Below are 21,876 nucleotides of genomic sequence, written 5' to 3'. Positions count from 1 at the left end.
TAAGCTGTTGTAGGGAAAGCAGGGCAGCTAGAAACAAGTTCAGTGAGGCAAGGTGAGACAGAGAAATTCTCTGTTTATACTCTTTTCTACTTAAGAATTTTTGAGCAGGCCGGTGGTGGCACATACCTTTAATCCCAGCACTTGGGAGGTAGAGGCAGGCTGATCTCTTTGAGTTCCAGGGCAACTAATGCCATTATACACAGAAACCATGTCTCAAAACAAAACAAAACAAAACAAACAAAAAACCCACCAAAACCAAAAACAACAGTTCCAAAAAAGTTTTTCACAGACTTTTTAAGCCATAAGTAATAAATTATGATTAAAAATAAATCCACATTCTCAGTCAGGGTGGATGTGAGATTTTCAGACTGGTCTTATTCTGTCGCAACCTATCCTATCAAATATTGGTCCATTCAGTGAATGTTGGTCGAGTGCTTAGTATGTGTTTGTGTTTAACATTTTTTTTCAAAATTCTGGTAGATAATGATGGGTCAAACCCAAAACTGCCTCTGCCTGCATGGAGTTTATTTTTTTTTCAAAATTCTGGTAGATAATGATAAATTTTTTTCAAAATTCTGGTAGATAATGATGAGTGAAACCCAAAACTGCCTCTGCCTGCATGGAATTTAATATCTACTATGTGACAACTACCAAGCACAAAATAAGGATGGGTTTAGGAAAAAAAAATGTATAGCACTGTCCAAAAAGGACCTAAAGATAAATAGAGTTTAAGTTTTATCATATGTATTTAATTTCAGGGTTCTTATTTTCCTAATTCAGTATTGAAAACAGTGAACTATATTTTCTTTTATTTGTTTAGAAACAATGAGAAGCTTTTGAAAAATTAGAACTTACAATTCAATGCATACTGCAGACCCTTAACATTTGCAATTCTGTTTTAAGCCACAGAAGGACCAAGACTGTGGAAAATGACAAACCTACTTATCTCTCACTTCATTTCCTTTATCTGGGTCTGAACAAAAGTTTATGTTACAATTGCTTTATTTTAAACTGGGCAGAACTACTCATAATTTCTTGAAAAGTGACAGAATCAAGAAAAGGGACAGGGACTTACAGATGAAAGACTATCATACCAAATCAATGCAAAAGACAAGAGAGAGAATTTAAAGAACACTTACTGATAGGTAGTTGGGCTGACGTTGATACGCCGAGGATGACTTCCCGATTCAAATTTGCTTGCCAATGTGACATTATTTCCAAAAAGACAATATCGTGGCATTCTCACCCCAACTACACCAGCTAGCACAGAGCCTGAATGAATGCCTATCCGCATCTGGAAATAGAAAAAGAGTTGGAGACTAAATAGTTGTTTCTATTTTCCATGCAATAGTCTTTTTATTAAATTGTATTTTAAGTACATGGTTGTTTTGCGTGCATATATGTAAGTGGACCATATGCATATCTAGGCCTCTAGGAAGCCAGAAGAGAATGTGAGAGCCTCTGGAACTGCAGTTAAAGGCTGTTGTTAGCCACCATATGCATTCTAGGAATAGAAACTGTCCTCTGCAGGAATGGTGATCTTAAGTGTTGAGTCATCTCTCCAGTCCTGGCATGAAACTGTTTCAATGAAACATGTTACCAAATATTAAATAATTAAACCAGAGTAATCCCAAAGACTGAAACTAGTCTAGGTCATCATTGTGAGATGAATATCTAATTTGTTACAATGTTCAATGAACATGGATATTGTAGAATAAATAAATAAAATAATAGATTAATTATAAGAACAAGATATAGAGCCGGGCGATGGTGGCGCACGCCTTTAATCCCAGCACTCGGGAGGCAGAGGCAGGCGGATCTCTGTGAGTTCGAGACCAGCCTGATCTACAGAGCTAGTTCCAGGACAGGCTCCAAAGCCACAGAGAAACCCTGTCTCAAAAAACCAAAAAAAAAAAAAAAAAAAAAAAAGAACAAGATATAAAGTCTTTTTAAAAATATTTAATTTATTTTTAACTTTGTGTGTGTTTATAGATGAGTACATTCATATATATATTTAAGGACCAAGAAAGGTCAGAGAGTATGTTTAATCTCTGGGGCTGGAGTTAGAAGTAATTTGAGCTGCCTAATTATAAGTTCAGGGAACTCTGGTCATTTGGAAGAACAGCATTCTCTCTTAACCGTTGAACTATGTCTCTAGGTCAGAATTCATAGCTAACTTGCTACATAAATATGTTTCAGGTTTAATCTGTTCCATTTGTAAATACTATCTATGAGTGAAACATTTATTATTCTCTATCAAATTATTTCTACACGAAGACTTATTCTAGCTCATAACATTAATTTCACTTTTAAATTAAATGTTTATATATATATATATATTTGTTTCAAGTACTGAATTTTACATGATAACAGCATGTATACCTATTTTCTTACTGTTAAATACTCAGGAATACATACAGAATAATACCTCTGGAGACTCTCAATAAGTAAATTATGAATGTGGAAGAAATTGCCTAAGTCTTCGATATAGTAATATGGTATTACAAACAATTCAACCAACCCTTGACTAAGTCAAAGATTTATTGATTGAATGATGAGTAAATTAGCCACTGTACCTGATAAAGATTAATATGTTCAAGATCTGAAGTAACCTTCAATATACAATTGCTACACAGTGAAACATGAAGGGACCAACACAGTTCTATCAATAGAGTATATAACCAAACAACTAAAGCTGGGAGACAAAGTAGGAGGTGAGAGAGAGGGAGAGAGAGAGAGAGAGAGAGAGAGAGAGAGAGAGAGAGAGAGAGAGAGAGAGAGAGAGAGAGAGAACATGTCATTATGGAACTGATGGTTCCTGAATGTATCAACTCATGATAAGAGAGACACACTGTCCCCGTTGTAGCTCGATGTAATACTACAGTGTTAGAGTATTTGGCCCACCAGATATGAAGTTTCTTATAAGTATATCTATTTGTTGGATGGTGTCATTGAAACTAGAAATAGGAAATAGTGGATCAAACTATTCAAGAAGAGTCCCATAAATGTATATGTGCCAGAAAGATAGATACAGTAAACTACTATTTCAAATTATTGGAACAAGGACTGTCTTTCTGGTAGAGTGATTTACATTAATTTTGTCTCAAGGTAGGAGAGAGTAAGTCCTAAAAATAGAACTCCAATTTCTTCCCACATCATAAAATAAATCAATAAAAATACAATAAAAATTACCTTTTATTTGTCTATCTACATCACTTCCCAAGTGAGTGGTCTATCTTGTGAAAGTAGCTCCTCACATTTAACTAAGGACCCAATTATTATTTTGTGTTTCTTCTGCATGCTTTTGCATAATTAGGAGCATTTTTGTTCAACTCTCAAGATTTAGGAAGATAGTAGCAAAAGTCAAAGGAACTTTGCAGTTCTATAAAGAATTCCCACGCAGTTACCATTTACAGGAATTTCTCTTTCCGTAGGTCCAGAGTGCCACCTAGTACCATTTTCCTTTTACTCATTTTTATATCTTCTGCCATTTTTATGTCTCAGGACCCTAATAACGTATTTGTTTATACTGTATATGTTAAAAAGTATCAATAGTTTGCCTTTACAAGAAAAGGTTATTTTCATTGATTGTAGAGGTCTAGTTTGAGTGCTGGGAATGAAGCTCAGTGGTAGAGGGACAACATAACCAGCACAAGACCAGAGTTCCATCTCTAACCTTGAACAAAAGGAGGAGGGAGGGATGAGGGAGAAGGGGAGGGAAGGAAAGAGGAAAGGAGGAAGGGAAAGAAGGTTTTAGGTTAAAATTTCCTCCCTTCATCTGTCTAATTTCTCTCTTGCATTGTTTCTTTAAGATTTTTTAAATCACTTTTAACATTTTTTTGGAGGGGTGGTTCTGCGGGTATGTAAAGATCAGAGGACAGATTGCTGGAGTCAGTCCTCACTTGTTCCATTGTGAGTCCCAGAGATGGAAGACACATCATCATCCTTGGCAGCAAAGATCTTTACTTGCTGAGCTGTCTTGCTTGTTTCTGAAAGCAAATCAATTGCTGTACTTAAGTTATGTTCTGAACAAAGCATACATTTTTTCTAGATACTTTCAGTTACTGTTCTTTTGAGAAGTTTAAATAATTTAGTTATGATTTCCTTTGGCATGATGATTGTTGTTTTTTATGCTTTGGGTTTACTGTGTCCTTTAATCTACCAGTATATAGTTTAATCATATTTAGAAATTTTTCAAAACTGATGTTTTCTGCCTGCTTTTCCTTCTTTGAGACTCTTCTTGCATGTATGTTTAGATCCTTGCAGTTTTACAAAGATCCCAATGATCTGTTCATTTAAGAGGACATTCTCTTTATTTTGGATTTCTACTGTAATCTCCAAATTGGCTTATATTTCCCTTTGCACATCATTCTAGATCTAATGTGCTTTCAATGTCAGATACTGTACTTTTCACTCTTTAAAAGTTAAGTTTGGGATTTCTTTTCTCCCAGATACCAACTTAAGTTTAAGCATATGCACTGTACTTTAAACTATTTTGAAAGCTCTATTCTGCCAGCATTTTCTTCCATTCTACATCCATCAATTTGATGGTTTGATTGCTCTCATTATGAGTCAGCATTCAGTTTTCTCCATGCCTAGACACATTATATTAGGTGCCAGATTGAAATGACCTTGTAGAAGTGTTAGATTTTTTACAAATATTCTTGAGCTTTGTTATTGAATGCAGTTAGACACAGTTCCTTTGTAGTCTTGTTTTAAGATACGTAGGAAACTGTTTGATGAAGGTGTAGTTATTCTCTCAAAAGTAAGGCAACAACATTATAAGTGGTATTCCCTGTATATGGAATTTATGGCCTTTTTAAGGCTGCTGAACATGGGTAGTGGATGAAGTCCTGAGTAAATGTTGTTTGTTGACATGAACATAACCATGTCAAGGATCCCAGTGCATCAGATCCATTAAAATTGCAATGCCTTCTCCAGGTCAGGCTCAGCAAAATGTCAGTTTCTGCCAATCCCTATGAGAATGTTGACAGAGTGTACAAAAGTGTCTACCTTGTGTCATGTGTGTGTGTGTAAAATAACAATACTTTTAGTAGGGTTCATAAATTTGACAGGAGATAGGAAGACATGGCAGTAACTGGAAGGGAAAAGAAGGAGTAGAAATAATGTAAAATTAATATTGATGTATGAAATTCTTAAAAAATTGAATCAAACATCAGATCCTTTTTTCCCATTTTTCAGGTTGTTCTCTTTTCTTTCCTTTCATGGAGAGGGTTGCTTCTGTACATGTACTAGTTAGAGCTTTGCAGAATATTTGTTGAAGACACTGGGAAGATCTTTAGTGATCTCTATGCAATCCTTGACTCTAGCATGTCACCTCTAGCCTGCCTGGTCTCCCCAGATGCTCAGTTACATGTTTTTAATACTAGAAATATGTTCCCCATTAATTCCCCTGTGATCTCCTATTAGGAAGGTAGACAAGCACAATATCCATCTCATTTGTTCTCTAGTCCTTGAGTTTCACCACTTTTCAGAGATTAGTGTCCAGTATTACAAAAAGAGCTTCCTATTTCATTTTCAGGGATGGGAGCAGTAATTCTGCCTCAGTGTTCTACATTGGCTGGATTCAGAAGTTAGCCTATTTTTAAGAAAACAATCTTTCTGAAAACTGTGTACCTACTTCTAATGAAAGGTGTTCAATATGTCTTTTACAAACAAGATAAATGTAGAGTATCTTTTCTAAACTTAGCAACTGCCACAATTTCAGTGAAGACCATGAAGTTCTTCCTTGACTTCCTATCAAAAGACAGGCTGCTCTTTAAAAGATTTTTCAGAAGAAGAATTATTTTAATCCAAGAATGATGATGGTTAAACAAGGGGCATTCTTAGAGTTGGGGAAGAATAAAGAATTGTCATTAAAAAATAATTTCTTAGAAGGTTAAATTAGCATTAAATTAGCATGAAAATATACCGCTGCCCCCCCACCCCCCATGACACATACACCACTGACTGTCTTTGCCTGATAACAGAAAAGGATTCATTGAATTATCTAGACTGGGAAATATTGGGGAGATTTAAGATGACAGAATTGGGAACTTAGAAGCAGAGTTACCACACTCTACTTTCCTTTGCTTGTCTTTTGAAGACTCACAGATGTTTCCCAGGAATTGTGTCCTATATTTATGGAAGGAACCAAATACCCCATTCAAGTTATGCCAAGAACATCAGCAAGGGAAGCAAAGTGAAGAGATACATTTGGCATTAAGGCAGAGTTAAATCCATTGTCACAGATTTTAGCTGTATATGAATGGGTTAATCAATAATATTGACATGCAATCAGCCAACATATCCTAAGCAAAGAAGGTTCCTTTGTATTAGGCCAATAACTCTCAACTGGAGCCATTACTATTCATCACTAGACATTTGGCACAATCTGGAGACATTTCAGTTTTATGTCTGGGATGGGGAGTTGCTACTAGCATTATCAGATCATATTAGACACTCAAAGGAACGCTTCCTATTCCTTTGCAGACTCATCTAGAACACCAAAATTGACCAAACCTACTCTAAACATTCCTGTAAATATTTTGAAAAATAGTAGAAACAAACCTAGGGATAATTTATTTAGACCAAAGTGATGTGGGATTCCCCTCTGTATGCTGTGAAACATACAGAGCATATGAAACTGCATACAGAGGGGAAAGAAACTGGCTTGGACTGACAGGGTAGAAGAGAGCTAGGTGGGGAAAACTAAACTGAATACTTGGAGAAGGAAGGCTGAGTCAGAGGAGGAGCCATGGAGCTGCTGCCAAAGACAGACATGCTGAACCTTGCTGGTAGGCCATGAGCATTGTGGTAAAATATAAAATAATGGAGATAGACTAATTATAGATATAAGAGCTAGCTAGCAATATGCTTAAGTAGCTGGCTAAGCAGTGATTTAATTAATACAGTACATGTGTGGTTTCTTTAGGAATCTGGGCAGCTGGGAAACTACAATACCCAAGCTTTGATGTAACATGGTAGTCTTTAATTTTAAGAAAATGTTCAGGTCCCACCCAGCTTGCATCCAGAACCCTTCTTCCTTCTGCCCCCTTTCCTCTTTGGGCACATAACACCATGCAGCTCAGTCTGTCTGGCGCTGGGGGCAAATCCTCAGGGCAAGTAGGCAGACGAGACTTCCTTTGTCTCTCCAGCCTGCCTGCATCAAGCAAGGTAAGGCCTTTGTTTACAAACTACCCAACCTGCACGGAGATCTGATCTAGGCACCAGGAGAGACAGCAGCGGGGTGAGTTTGTGACCTGACTGGCGGCGGCGGAAGCAGCCCTGGACAGGGAACTCTGAAGTTCCTCATCCCCCACCCTATACTCCCTGGGCTCCCTGCAGGGGCTCTACACCCTGCATACTGCCTCTCTCTTCTCGTCCCACCCAGTTTGCATCCAGAACCCTTCTTCCTTCTGCCCCCTTTCCTCTTTGGGCACATAACACCATCCAGCTCAGTCTGTCTGGCGCTGGGGGCAAATCCTCAGGGCAAGTAGGCAGGCGAGACTTCCTTTGGTTCACTGGCCTGCCTTACCAAGCAAGGTAAGGCCTTTGTTTACAAACTACCCAACCTGCATGGAGATCTGATCTAGGCACCAGGAGAGACAGCAGCGGGGTGAGTTTGTGACCTGACCGGCGGCGGCAGAAGCAGCCCTGGACAGGGAACTCTGAAGTTCCTCATCCCCCACCCTATACTCCCTTGCCTCCCTGCAGGGGCTCTACACCCTCCATACTGCCTCTCTCTTCTTGTCCCACCCAGCTTGCATCCAGAACCCTTCTTCCTTCTGCCCCCTTTCCTCTTTGGGAACATAACACCATCCAGCTCAGTCTGTCTGGCGCTGGGGGCAAATCCTCAGGGCAAGTAGGCAGGCGAGACTTCCTTTGGTTCACTGGCCTGCCTGCACCAAACAAGGTAAGGCCTTTGTTTACGCACTACCCAACCTGCACGGAGATCTGATCTTGGCACCAGGAGAGCCATCAGTGGTAGAGCTAATCGGGGTACGAGGATTGCCGTCTTTGGGCACGGAGATCTGATACTGGTAACAGGAGAGACATCACTGGAGCACCAGGAGAGCTATCACTGCAGGGTGCCATCACTGGGAAAGTACATCAGTAGGCAAGGAGACCTGATCCGGTAAAAGAAGATCCATAGGGGAGCATTCGGAGAAAGAGATGGGCAGGCGCCAATGCAAGAATTCACCCAACAATCTGAAAAACTATATGAAACCACCAGAACCCAGCGACCTCACAACAGGAGGACATGAACACCTTAATCATGAAGAAGTAGATAAAATTGACTTTATGAAAGTGATTGACGCCCTTAAACAGCATGTAAAAAATGCCCTTATAGAAATGGATGAGAAGTATAACAGAAAGTTTGAAGAATTGAGTAAATCAGTGAATGATACCCTAGGAAACCAAGGAAAAACAATCAAACAAATAATGGAAACAGTTCAAGACTTAAAAACTGAAATGGAGGCAAAGAAGAAAACACAAACAGAATATCGATGTAAAAATCCTCAACAAAATTCTGGCAAACCGAATCCAAGAACACATTAGAAAAATTATCCATTATGATCAAGTAGGCTTCATACCAGAGATGCAGGGCTGGTTCAACATACGCAAATCTATCAATGTAATCCATCATATAAATAAACTGAAAGAAAAAAACCATATGATCGTTTCATTAGACGCTGAAAAAGCATTTGACAAAATTCAACATCCCTTTATGATAAAAGTCTTGGAGAGATTAGGGATACAAGGGTCATACCTAAATTTAATTAAAGCTATATACAGCAAGCCGACAGCTAATATCAAATTAAATGGAGAGAAACTTAAAGCCATCCCACTAAAATCAGGAACACGCCAAGGCTGTCCACTCTCTCCATACCTCTTCAATATAGTTCTCGAAGTTTTAGCAATAGCAATAAGACAACATAAGGGGATAAAGGGGATTCAAATTGGAAAGGAAGAAGTTAAACTTGCATTATTTGCAGATGATATGATAGTGTACATGAGCGACCCCAAAAACTCCACCAAAGAACTCCTACAGCTGATAAACTTCTTTAGTAATGTGGCAGGATACAAGATCAACTCCAAAAAATCAGTCGCCCTCTTATACACAAAGGATATGGAAGCAGAGAGGGAAATAAGAGAATCATCACCTTTCACGATAGCCACAAAAAGCATAAACTATCTTGGGGTAACTCTAACCAAGGAAGTGAAAGATCTATTTGACAAGAACTTTAAGGCATTGAAGAAAGAAATTGAAGAGGATACCAGAAAATGGAAGGATCTCCCTTGCTCCTGGATTGGGAGGATCAACATAGTAAAAATGGCAATTCTACCAAGGGCAATTTATAGATTCAATGCAATCCCCATTAAAATCCCATCAAAATTCTTCACAGATCTTGAAAGGACAATAATCAACTTTATATGGAGAAACAAAAAACCCAGGATAGCCAAAACAATCTTATATAATAAAGGAACTTCTGGAGGCATTACCATCCCTGACTTCAAACTCTATTACAGAGCTACAGTAATAAAAACAGCGTGGTACTGGCATAAAAACAGAGCAGTCGACCAATGGAATCGTATAGAAGACCCGGATTTTAACCCACAAACCTATGAACAACTAATTTTCGATAAAGGAGCTAAAAGTATACAATGGAAGAAAGAAAGCATCTTCAACAAATGGTGCTGACACAATTGGATGTCAACCTGTAGAAGAATGAAAATAGACCCATATCTATCACCATGCACAAAACTCAAGTCCAAATGGATCAAAGACCTCAATATCAATCTGAACACACTGAACCTGATAGAAGAGAAAATGGGAAGTACCCTACAACATATGGGCACAGGAGATCGCTTCCTATGTATAACCCCAGCAGCACAGACATTAAGGGCAACATTGAATAAATGGGACCTCCTGAGACTGAGAAGCTTCTGTAAAGCAAAGGACACTGTCATTAAGACAAAAAGGCAGCCTACTGACTGGGAGAAGATCTTCACCAACCCCGCTACAGACAAAGGTCTGATCTCCAAAATATATAAAGAACTCAAGAAACTAGACTTTAAAAGGATAATTAACCCAATTAAAAAATGGGGCCCTGAACTGAACAGAGAATTCTCATCAGAAGAAGTTAAAATGGCCAAAAGACACTTAAGGTCATGCTCAACCTCCTTAGCGATCAGAGAAATGCAAATCAAAACAACTTTGAGATATCATCTTACACCTGTCAGAATGGCTAAAATCAAAAACACCAAGGATAGACTTTGCTGGAGAGGTTGTGGAGAAAGGGGTACCCTCATCCATTGCTGGTGGGACTGCAAACTTGTGCAACCACTTTGGAAATCAGTGTGGCGGTTTCTCAGAATAATTGGGATCAACCTACCCCTGGACCCAGCAATAGCACTCTTGGGAATATACCCAAGAGATGCCCTAGCATGTGACAAAAGCGTTTGTCCAACTATGTTCATAGCAGCATTATTTGTAATAGCCAGAACCTGGAAGCAACCTAGATGCCCTTCAATAGAAGAATGGATGAAGAAAGTGTGGAATATATATACATTAGAGTACTACTCTGCGGTAAAAAACAATGACTTCTCGAATTTTGCATGCAAATGGATGGAAATAGAAAATACGATCCTGAGTGAGGTAACCCAGACCCAAAAAGAAGATCATGGGATGTACTCACTCATAATTGGTTTCTAGCCATGGATAGGGGCCACTGAGTCTATAATTTGTGATCCTAAAGAAGCTAAACAAGAGGGTAAACCCAAGGAAAAACATATAGATATCCTCCCAGCTATGGGAAATAGACAAGACTGATGGGCAAAAAATGGGAATCTTGGGGGGTCGGGTGGGATGGGGATGAGGGGAGATGGGGAGAGAAAAGTGTGAAGGAGAGGATGAGGGGAACTGGGGGAATCGGGGTGAATGGGGGTAAAGGAAGGTTGGATGGGGGAGCAGGGAAACTCATACCTTAGTTAAGGGAGCCACCTAAGGGTTGGCAAGAGACTTGAACCTGGAATGGCTACCAGAAGCCCAGGGCAATGTCCCCAGTTAGTTCATTGGGGCACCTGAGGATAGGGAACCTGAAATGAACCTATCCTATAATCATACTGATGAATATATTGCATATCGCCATAGAACCTTCATCTAGCGATGGATGGAGATAGAGACAGAGACCCACACTGGAGCACCGGACTGAGCTCCCAAGGTTATAATGAGGAGCAGAAGGAGAGAGAACATGAACAAGGAAGTCAGGACCATGAGGGGTGCACCCAACCACTGAGACAGGGGGGCCGATCTATTGGGAGCTCACCAAGGCCAGCTGGACTCCTACTGAAAAAAACATGGGATAAAACCGGACTCTCTTAATGTGGTGGACAATGAGAGCTGACGAGAGGCCAAGGAGAATGACACAGGAACTTTCATCTGGCTATGGATCGAGAGAGAGACAGAGACCCAATTTGGATCAACCATCTGAGCTCTTAAGGTCCAAATGAGGAGCAGAAGGAGGGAGAACATGAGCAAGGAAATCAGGACCACGAGGGGTGCACCCACCCACTGTGACAGTGGAACTGATCTATTGGGAGCTCTCCAAGGCCAGCTGGACTGGGACTGAATAAGCATGGGTTGAAACTGGACTCTCTGAACAAGGCGGACAATGAAGGCTGATGAGAAGCCAAGGACAATGGCACTAGGTTTCGATCCTAATACATGAACTGGCTTTGTGGGAGCGTAGCCTGTTTGGATGCTCACCTTCCTGGACCTAGATAGAAGTGGGAGGACCTTGGTCTTCATGTAGAGCAGGGAATTTGGACTGCTCTTCAGTATCGAGAGGGAGGGGGAGTGGACTAGGGGGAGGAGAAGTGGAGTGGGGAGAGGGGGAGGGGAGCGGGGGGAGGAGGCAATATGTGGGAGGAGGGGGAGGGAAATGGGAAACGGGGAGCAGTTGGAAATTTTAAGTAAAAAAGAATAAAAAAAAAAAGAAAATGTTCATAAAAATAATGTCTGTCCTCAAGGTTTATTTACAAATAAATTAACTTCAAGATGTACAGCTGAGAGCAGAGTTGCAATTACCCATCACTCTATGTCAACCTGTCAATAGATTTAATTATTCATATAATATTATTATTTATCAACTGGGGCTCATAAACTACTTCATTTTGAGAAAATTCCCTCCTCCTACTTTGTAAAATGGAAGGTTTGTATGTTTCTTCTTAGCTAGCCAGACCCCTCTTGAATTTAGTGAGGAAAGAAGGTTAAGTTTGAACACAACCTTGCCCCTGTACTTAGGAGACCCATCCAGAGGTGTAAGTGTGTTCCGACCTCGCTGGACGGTCTGGGAATGGAGTACAGTTACCCTCCAACTCCTGTTCCAGGGGCTTCTTTGTTCTACATGACCCTCCCTCCCCCAAGCCTGCCCTGTTTTCTGTGAGGTCCTTGGCCTAGGAAGAGTTTTTGCTCCTGCACTCAGGAGATCCATCCAGAGGGCACTCCTTTCCATCTGTGGGATTCTTAGATCCAGTAGCACAGCCAGCTCCAGTGCTGAGGGGTCCTAAGAGAGGGCAGGCCAAGAAAATTCCGGAAGTACACAGTCAGTCACAGCAAAGATTGGAACAAGAGTGCAAGACTCTCTTGGCTGCATTTGAAGGAAGATATGGGCAGGTGCCAATGCAAGAATTCCTCCAATAACCTGAAAAGCACCATGACAACACCAGAATCCAGTGCACACACAACAGGAAAACTTGAACACCCTATTCCAGAAGAAGTAGAAGAAATTGACTTTAAATGTAACATTATGAAAATAATAGAGGCCCTTAAACAAGATGTGAAAAACTCCTTTAAAAAATGAATGAGAAAACAAATAAAAAGTTAGAAGAAATGAATAAATCTCACAAAGATACCCAAGAAAAACAAGAAAAGCAATCAAACAGGTAATGAAAACAGTTCAAGACTTGAAGACCGAAATGAAGGCAATAACGAAAACACAAACCGAGAGATGGCAGGATATGGAAAATCTGGGTAAAGGAACAGGAACTACAGAGACAAATATAACCAACAAAATACAAGAATCTCAGACGCTGGCCATCCCTGGGTAGACAGTCAGGGAAGGGAGCACAGGGCTCCTCCAGCTCCTACTGCAGTGGCTTCTTTGATCCACAAGACCCCGCCTCCCCCAAGCCTGCCCTATTTTCTGCAAGATCCTTGGCCCAGGAACAGTCCCTGCTCCTGCACTGAGGCTTTCCACCTTGAGGGGTGAGTGTCTATCCGCCAGGTCAAAGCCCCCAGAAGGGAATACATTGCACCTCCTGCTCCTGCTGCAGGGGCTTCTTTGTTCCACACAACCCAGCCCTCCCCCTAAATTCACCCTTTTGTCTGTGGGGGTAATCAGTCTACCAGGTGTTGCTGTTACTGTGCTGAGGAGATCAAATCAGACTGCTGAGTGTGTGCCATTCCTGGGCAAACAGTCAGAGAAGGGAGCACAGGGCTCCTCCAGCTTCTGCTTCAGGGCATTCTTTGTTCCACACCAACCCTGCCTCCTCCCCCAAGCTTTGTTCCACACAACCCAGCCCAAATTCACCCTTTTGTCTGTGGGGGTCCTTGGACTACCAGGTGTCCATGTTCCTGCTCTGAGGAGATGAAATCAGACTGGTGAGTACATGCCATCCCAGGCAGACAGACAAGGAAGGGAGCACATGGCCCCTCCAGCTCCTGCTGCAGCGGCTTCTTTGGTCTACAAGACTCTGCCTCCCCCAAGCCTGCCCTATTGTCTGCAAGGTCCTTTGTCCAGGAACAGTTCCTGCTCCTGCACTCGGGAGATACACCCAGAGTGTCAGTCACAGCATAGATTGGACCAAGACGCCAAGACTCTCCTGGCTGCATTTGGGCAGGCACCAAAGCAAGAATTCCTCCAACAACCTTAAAGGCAACATGACAACATCAGAGTCCAGGGATCATGCAACAAGAAGACTTGAACACCCTATTCCAGAAGAAGTAGAAGAAATCGACTTTAAACATAACATTATGAAAATAATAGGGGACCTTAAACAGGATGTGAAAAACTGCTTTAAAGAAATGGAGAAGGCAAACAATAAGGTAGAAGAAATGAATAAATCTCTCAAAGATATCCAAGAAAACCAAGAAAAAGCAATCAAACAGGTAATGGGAAAAGTTCAAGACTTGAAAAATAAAATGGAGGTAATGAAAAAAGCACAAACTGAGGGAAGGCAGGGTATGGAAAATCTGGGTAAATGAACAGGAACTACAGAGACAAGTATATCCAACAGAATACAAGAGATAGAAGAATCTCAGACACTGAAGATACAATAGAGGAAATAAACTCATTTATTAAAGACCAAAACAAATCCAACAAATTCTTAACACAAAACATCCAGGAAATCTGGAACACTATGAAAAGACCAAATCTAAGAATAATAAGGGTAGAAGAAGAATTACAACTCAAAGGCCCAGAAAATATACTCAACAAAATTATAGAAGAAAACTTTCTCAACCTAAAGAAGGATATTCCTATGAAGGTACAAGAAGCATACAGAACACCAAATAGGATATAAAAAAAAGCATCCCCTCGCCAAATAATTATGAAAACACAAAACATACAGAATAAAGAAAGAATACTAAGAGCTGCAAAGGAAAAAGTTGAAATAACATGATGTAGGTGATTTCATTGGTTAATAAAGAAACTGCCTTGGCCCTGATAGGTCAGAAAATTAGGTAGGTGGAGTAGACAGAATAGAATGCTGAGAAGAAGGGAAGTCGGGGCAGACACCATGCCACTCCTCTCCAGGGCAGATGTGATGAAGCAAGTCGCCAGGTCAGACATGCTGAATCTTTCCCAGTAAGACTGATGCTACACAGATTACTAAATATGGGTTAGGCAAGATGTGAGAATTAGCTATCAAGAGGCTAGAACTAATGGGCCAAGCAGTGTTTAAAAGAATACAGTTTCCATGTAATTATTTCTGGGTATAAGCTAGCCAGGCGGCCAGGAGCCGGGCGGTGGAACACAATCCGTAGCTCCCTTCTATAGAATGGCTGCCCAACGTGGACAACTGCATCCATAGAAAGCATGAGAAAGCTTGGGAAAGAATAGAGTAAATAATGTTTTCTTGGTAGCAGCAATTTCTCAGGTCTGCTCTGTTTGCTAGAAGCAAGCAAGCGCTCTCATCTAAGAGAGGCTTCCTGACTCAGCTTTAGCTGCAAAACCCTGCAACTCTTTTAAAGGTCCTGCCAAGAAACACTTAAACGATGTTGATGAAAAGCTGAATGCATGGTTTTCAGCTTTCAGCCATAGCAGAGAAAAAGCTGTGCTGTTTTCAAATGCCGACTTTCTGGGCTGTCCTGCCAGGGCAAACTCTGAATCTTTCAGGCAGGCAGTTCATGTGGTTTGCAAGCACATTGCTGAAGCTTGCTTGCTTGTCAGGGACCTTGAAATACCGTAGAGTTGTGGCAGTAAAAATGGCTACAGCCAGTACCTCAGCCATGAGGCTGGAAACCTAAGGAATGGGCTGGATCCAGTCATCAAAGCCACAGCTTTAGTCCTACTGATATTGCTTGGTAAATTAAAGACTCATGTGGTCAGAAAAAGAGAGATATACAGTAAAGAGAGAATCAAAGACAAACAAAATTTCTAAATTGTTTGCTGTGTGTTAAAAATATATGCAGGCTAAAAGTTAAAGTTCTTAAAGTAAAAAGAGGAAGAAAATGAGTAGTTGGGTGTGGTAGTACACACCTTTAATCCCAACACTTGGGAGACAGAGGTAGATTGACCTCTGTGACTTCAAGGTGTGGTAGCAAGTCTTTAATCCCTATGCCTGGGAGGCAGCGATGGACGGATCTCTGAGAGTTCAAGGACAGCCTGGTATACAGAGTTATTCCAGGACAAAGATATACAGAGAATATAAAATAAAAGTAAAAATAAATGAAACAGAGGTTAAAATAAAGCAACACAAAGATGGAAAATACAATGAGAATCTTGATACTATATGCTATTATGCTCTCTTTGAATTGTCTGAATACTGAGGAAGGAGCAACAGATGCTAATAGATATTTGTTTATAAATGATGCTGAACCAATCCAACATAGATATTTTGAAATACCTTGACTTAAGAATTTGGATCTATGGATATGATACTTTAGAAAAGAGTTACTTCTTTTTTTCACAGAGGATGAGACCCTGTGGATTGCTTCTATCCCAATATGGTAAGATAGACCACGCCCTCCTAAACCATTGCTGTGAACACCTTCAAAAAATTACTTCACTCAACTTCTGACTGAGATGAATCTAGCATACAGGTTATAACATAAAGGACCTGATTAACAACACCCCCATAGAGAAGAAGAAGCTTGGAGAGAAAAAACTGTGCCCATATTCTCAAATATTATTTATAAATGCTCTTTTACATTTAAAGGGGGATATGATAGATATATGAATAATTTGCATTGGTATGGATTTGACTTTATTGATATAAATTTAAGGTCAATCTTGTTATATGTATATGTATTCCTGACCTTGACTAAGGTATTGTGATTGTGTAGTTCATGTAAAAATATAATGTATATAAGTTGTTAATGGATAATCATTAATAATAGTCAAGTATGTAGTCTTGTTAGTTAGATTTTCTAGATGTGCATAGATATATTTCAGATAGGCATTCTTCATGTCTTTCAAAGACTACAAAATATGGCACTTTAAATGTTTTAATAACTTGGGGATTTTCATGACAATGAGACATGCCTGCTCCTGGCAGCACCAATCTACTTCAAGAGGAAGATGGACATTGAAGAGGCTCCTTATGGAGTTTGATAGCCATTTGGGCAAGCAACTGCTCTTGCCTGGACTATTACATAAACTGGACACAGAGAACCCTCAGAAAGAGGACTGCTGAACTTGCCTAAAGGTGAGATGATCTTTTGGGGTTCCAGATTCAGGAAAGAGTCTGTGAGACATTCTGCCGGACATAGTAGATAGTGACTGAACTGCCTTTGAAATTTCCTGCTTCATGGAAAAAGTCTATCTTTTTAAAATGACCATCTCTATCTCTTCTGATTGATTTTAGTTTGAAGTCAGATTTGTTAGAAATTAGTATGGCCACACCTGCTTGTTTCTTAGGTCCATTTGCTTGAAAAACCTTTTCCCAACCCTTTACTCTGAGTAGATGTCTGTCTTTGTGGTTGAGGTGTGTTTCTTGTAAACAGCAGAATGTTGGATCCTGTTGTCGTATCCAGTCTCTTAGACTGTGCCTTTTTATAGGTGAATTGAGTCCATTGATATTAAGTGATATTAATGACCAGTGGTTGTTGACTTCGGTTGTTATTATTATTTTTGGTAGTAGAGATTTTGTGTTTCCCTTCTTTTAGTTGTGCTGGTGAAGGGTTGCTAGTTGTCTGAGTTATTATAGGCATGTTGGCAATGTTGGATTCCTTGGGTTGTGATTTTCCTTCTATTACTTTCTGTAAGGCTGGGTTTGTGGCTACATATTGTTTAAATTTGTTCTTATCCTGGAATATTTTGTTTTCTCCATTGATAGTGAACAATAGCTTGGCTGGGTATAGTAGTCTGGGCTTGCATTCATGGTCTCTTAGTTTCTGCAGTATCTCTCTCCAGGACCTTCTGGCTTTCATGGTTTCCATAGAGAAGTCCGGTGGAAGTCTAATAGGTTTACCTTTCTAAGTAACTTGACCTTTTTCCTTTGCAGCTCTTAATATTCTTTCTTTAATCTGTATGTTTTGTGTTTTGATTATTATATGGCGAGGGGATTTTTTTTTGATCCAGTCTATTTGGTGTTCTGTATGCTTCTTGAATATTCATAGGAATATCCTTCTTTATGTTGGGAAAGTTTTCTTCCATAATTTTGTTAAATAAATTTTCTGGGCCTTTGAGTTGTAATTCTTCTCCTTCTATCCCTATTATTCTTAGGCTTGGTCTTTTTATGGTGTCCCATATTTTCTGAATGTTTTGTGATGAGAATTTATTGGATTTGCTGTTTTTTGATCAGTGCATTTATTTTCTCAATGGTGTCTTCAGAGTCTGACATTATTTCTTCTATTCTTGTATTTTATTAATTATGCTTGTTTCTATAGTCTGTTCATTGCCCTACATTTTCCATATCCAGTCGGCCCTCGGTTTGTGTTTTTTTCCTTGCTTCCATTTCAGTTTTCAATTCTTGAACTGTTTCCATTACCTGTTTGATTGTTTTTTCTTGGTTTCCATGGGTATCCTTTACGTATTTACTCATTTCTTTAAACTTTTTGTTATACTTCTCATCCATTTCCATAAGGGCATTTTTCAAATGCTGTTTAAGGGACTCAATCGCTTTCATAATGTCAATTTTTTTGCCCTTCTTCTGGATTAGGGTGTTCAAGACCTTCTGCTGTCTGATCACTGGGTTCTGGTGTTTTCATGTTGTTTTTCAGATTGGTGGAGGAATTCTTGCCTTGACGCCTGCCCATCTCTTCCTTCAAATGATATCCTATGGATCTTATGGAACAGCATCAGGTTCCCTTGGTGGCCAGGAACCTCGCTAACAAAGGGCTTAGCTTGCTGTAGAAAGGCTATTGAAGGAAAGCAATTCCTGCCCGCCCCTTTGCCCTCAGCACCCTGTCCCAGCACCCAAACAGGCTGAGCTGGTGGATCCCGAGGTCCCGCAGAATGGAGGAAGAAGGGAGGAGGTTCCTGGGTGCAAACTGGGATGGGTTAGGGAAAGAGAGGCTCCAGCAGAGGGGAGCAGCCCCTGTTGAATGAATATGTAGTGTTCAGAGTCAGGAGGGAAATGAACCATAAGACAAGAATGAAACTAAGTTCAGCCCGATTTTGGTAAAGGGCCAGGACTACTTCTAGAGACTGATATCAACAATATGTGTGAGTGAGTGTGTGTATGTGTGTGTGTATTCCATATTTAATTACAACAAAATTTGGGGAAAATGTTTTCAGATAACAATTAATTCATTCACATGAGTACAACAAAACTTAAGACATGTTTATGTTGCAGCTCTTTACAAAGTACATATGGGTTTTGAGATGGGTTTTTGTTGACTTAGATGCAATGCTCAAGATAAGAGTCTAGGAAGAATGTCTGAGGTAAACATTAATGCCTGGAGATAAGATAACATAAAAGTCACTTAGGCTCTTGCAAAGTTTAGATGACATCTCTCACAAAGAGTTTTATGTCTTAGAATCAGTGCTCAAAGTTTTAGGCAGGAAAGGTCTGGGATAGCATTGTGGGTGATATGAGTAAAGTCTGGCACAGCATGTAGCAAAGGATTAGGAGGTTGTGAAACACATCATCCCCTAGAATTCCAGAAGAATGAACAAATATCTTCTCCCTTTGGAGAGATCAGTTGTGAGTTTAAGTTTTCCTGGCTTCTCCAGTGCTTATCAGTGTGCACAAGCACTCTTTCCCTCTACAGTTTTATAAAATCATGTGATGTGAAATTTTCATCAAGCGTTTGAAACTGGGAAAGAGTTTTCGTGATCTTGTTTGAAGTTTTTGATGGAGAAAGATAGACCCCCCTACAGTATACTGATTCAGAAGCACGCTTGATGGTATATTATATTTGATGGTAGTGAATAAATATCAAAGATTGCTATTTTGTGGCACAATGCTGTTGAACTTCATGGCTGTTTCTATAATATGTATGCTATTATTAAATGTACTTGTAGGTAGGAAGTTATTTAAACACAATTAAATCTTCAGATAATATTATTTAGTCATAAAGGCAGAGTTCTCAACTTTATCTTTGCATAGTAAAAGACTTAATATTCTCTAAAAGTAAGGAATTGGCTTAAAGCAAATGCAAAACTAGGAGTTAATTTGTATATATTTAAAAACAACCAGCATTTAATTAGTCATTGACAAAATTAACACTTTACGTAAGGAAGATGGATTATAAATGCATGATAAAGAATCATAGAAACCTGTTAATTGTACTAGAAATATGGATAGTTAAGGTATGCTGTAACAAAAGCATATTATATTTTAAATACATATTAAGTTAGAATAGTATAACAAAGACTAATTGGTAAAAAAGATATTCAAGGAATTTCAAAAAATTATTGAAAGCCATTTGAGGTCATTTCAATCCCACTACAAGGGTTTACCTGCCTCCCCTTCCCCTACTTCTGTCTCTCTCTTCTCTCCTTTCTCTCTCTCTCTCTCTCTCTCTCTCTCTCTCTCTCTCTCATCTCCCTCTCTCTCTCTCTCTCTCTCTCTCTCTCTCTCTCCTCTTCTCACCTTCTCCCTTCCCCCTCAATAACCCCCTGAATTAATATCCCACCTCACTCTGCATGGCGTGCCTAACCATGTATCAGTCTCTCTCACCCACTGCCATCACATGAAGACCTGTGGTCTCATGTGCCATCCCTGCTTAGGACTGGCTGCTTTCTGCAGCAAGCTGTAGAGGACTTGCAGCCTGCTTAGGACTGGCTGCATACCACAGCAAGCTGCCAGGGAGCTTACATCAAATTCATTTCAGTAGTGCCGTGACTCAGATAGGCTCTCCTGCCCCAAACCTTTCTCCCAGGGTCAGGATCCTGAACCAGTTGTTTTTCTCCACAACCACGTGTTCCATATGCTTGAGCAAGATTTCTACAATGTGATTTCTACTCATACCAGTGGCTTTGATTGGTATAAGAGACACCAGACATTTCCATACCACAAACACTGGACAGGAGCAAAGAGACCAGCTATGCCAGGATGTGACCAGCCCCCAGGCTTCTCAGGTTCCCCCCAAAGATGATGCCCACAAATAAGCAGGAAAAAGTCTTAAGAATCCTCTGCCCCAATTCCTTTAATCTGTGGTGCCTACCCTCCTACCTTTTTATTTTAGAAATGATGGGAATGTAATGATTGTTCTGTCTCTTTAAGAGACAAGCCATGCCCACTCCATTCCCCATCCACTGAAGCAGGCTGATCTTCAGCTTCAGGCCTGAGCTCTCTCTTCCATTTTCCTATTGGAGAGGCAGCTTCTGTCTCTCTCCCCACTTCTCCCCTTTCCCTACTTCTGTCTCTCTCTTCTCTCTCTTCTCTCTTTCTCTCCTCTTTCTCTGTCTCTGTTTCTGTCTCTCTCTCCTCTTCTCCCCTTCTCCCTTCTCCTCCATAACCCCCTGAATAAATATCCAACCTCAAGAAAACATGAAGTCTTACCAAGCTGAAGAAAGATGAAAATCACACATTTTAATAAATGAGTATGTAATTATTACAGTCCGCTATTAGAAATTAAAACTTGCTATTCTTGTATAACCCTATCAAAACTAAAATTTTAAAATATATTATTTCATGTCAATAATTTGTTTAATTGAAAGCAAAAGTAAGTTGAAATATTCTAATAATGTCTATAATTACTGTTGAGTAATTGGGTTGCTACAGGGAAATTATATTTCATTTCCCTTCTCTGAAAGTTCTGTCTATGATTAGAAAACAATGCATTTGATAAATATTTAAGCAAAAACTAAATTAATGATGTGAGATTGGGAGGGACTGTAGAACATTTCTTACCCCAGGAAATATACCCAAACCTCTATATCCTTCTTTAGAGATACTTTTTGTGTCATCCATGTTGATTGTTGCTCTATTCACAATTTCTAGGAAGTGTAATAAGCTTAGTTATCCACCAGTAAATGAATGGGCAATGAAAATGAGGTAAATATAAACAATGAAATTTTATTCAGATGTAAAACAAGTGAAACTTTGGAATTTGCAAGTAAATGGCTGGAACTGGAAAATTATACCCAGAAACAGAAAAAACAAACATCCCATGTTTTTATAATACATGTATTTTAGCTTTACATCTTGAATTGAATTTGAAGTTTCTATAGAAACCAGAAAACTAGAAAGAGACAT

General features: G+C 39.8%; 1 protein-coding gene across 1 annotated transcript in view; it reads right to left on the bottom strand.

Annotated features, from left to right (window-relative positions):
- Positions 1–21,876, bottom strand: part of Gucy1a2 (guanylate cyclase 1 soluble subunit alpha 2) — a 387,804-nt gene that overhangs the window by 34,864 nt on the left and 331,064 nt on the right. Inside the window, exon 7 of the mRNA XM_057767100.1 lies at positions 1,140–1,294. Within this exon, the coding sequence (XP_057623083.1) occupies positions 1,140–1,294 (155 nt within the window). The remainder of the gene's footprint in view (positions 1–1,139; positions 1,295–21,876) is intronic.

The sequence above is a fragment of the Chionomys nivalis genome, chromosome 4 (assembly GCF_950005125.1).
Source record: "Chionomys nivalis chromosome 4, mChiNiv1.1, whole genome shotgun sequence".
NCBI lineage: Eukaryota > Metazoa > Chordata > Mammalia > Rodentia > Cricetidae > Chionomys > Chionomys nivalis.
This window is presented reverse-complemented; position numbering and strand designations above follow the sequence as displayed.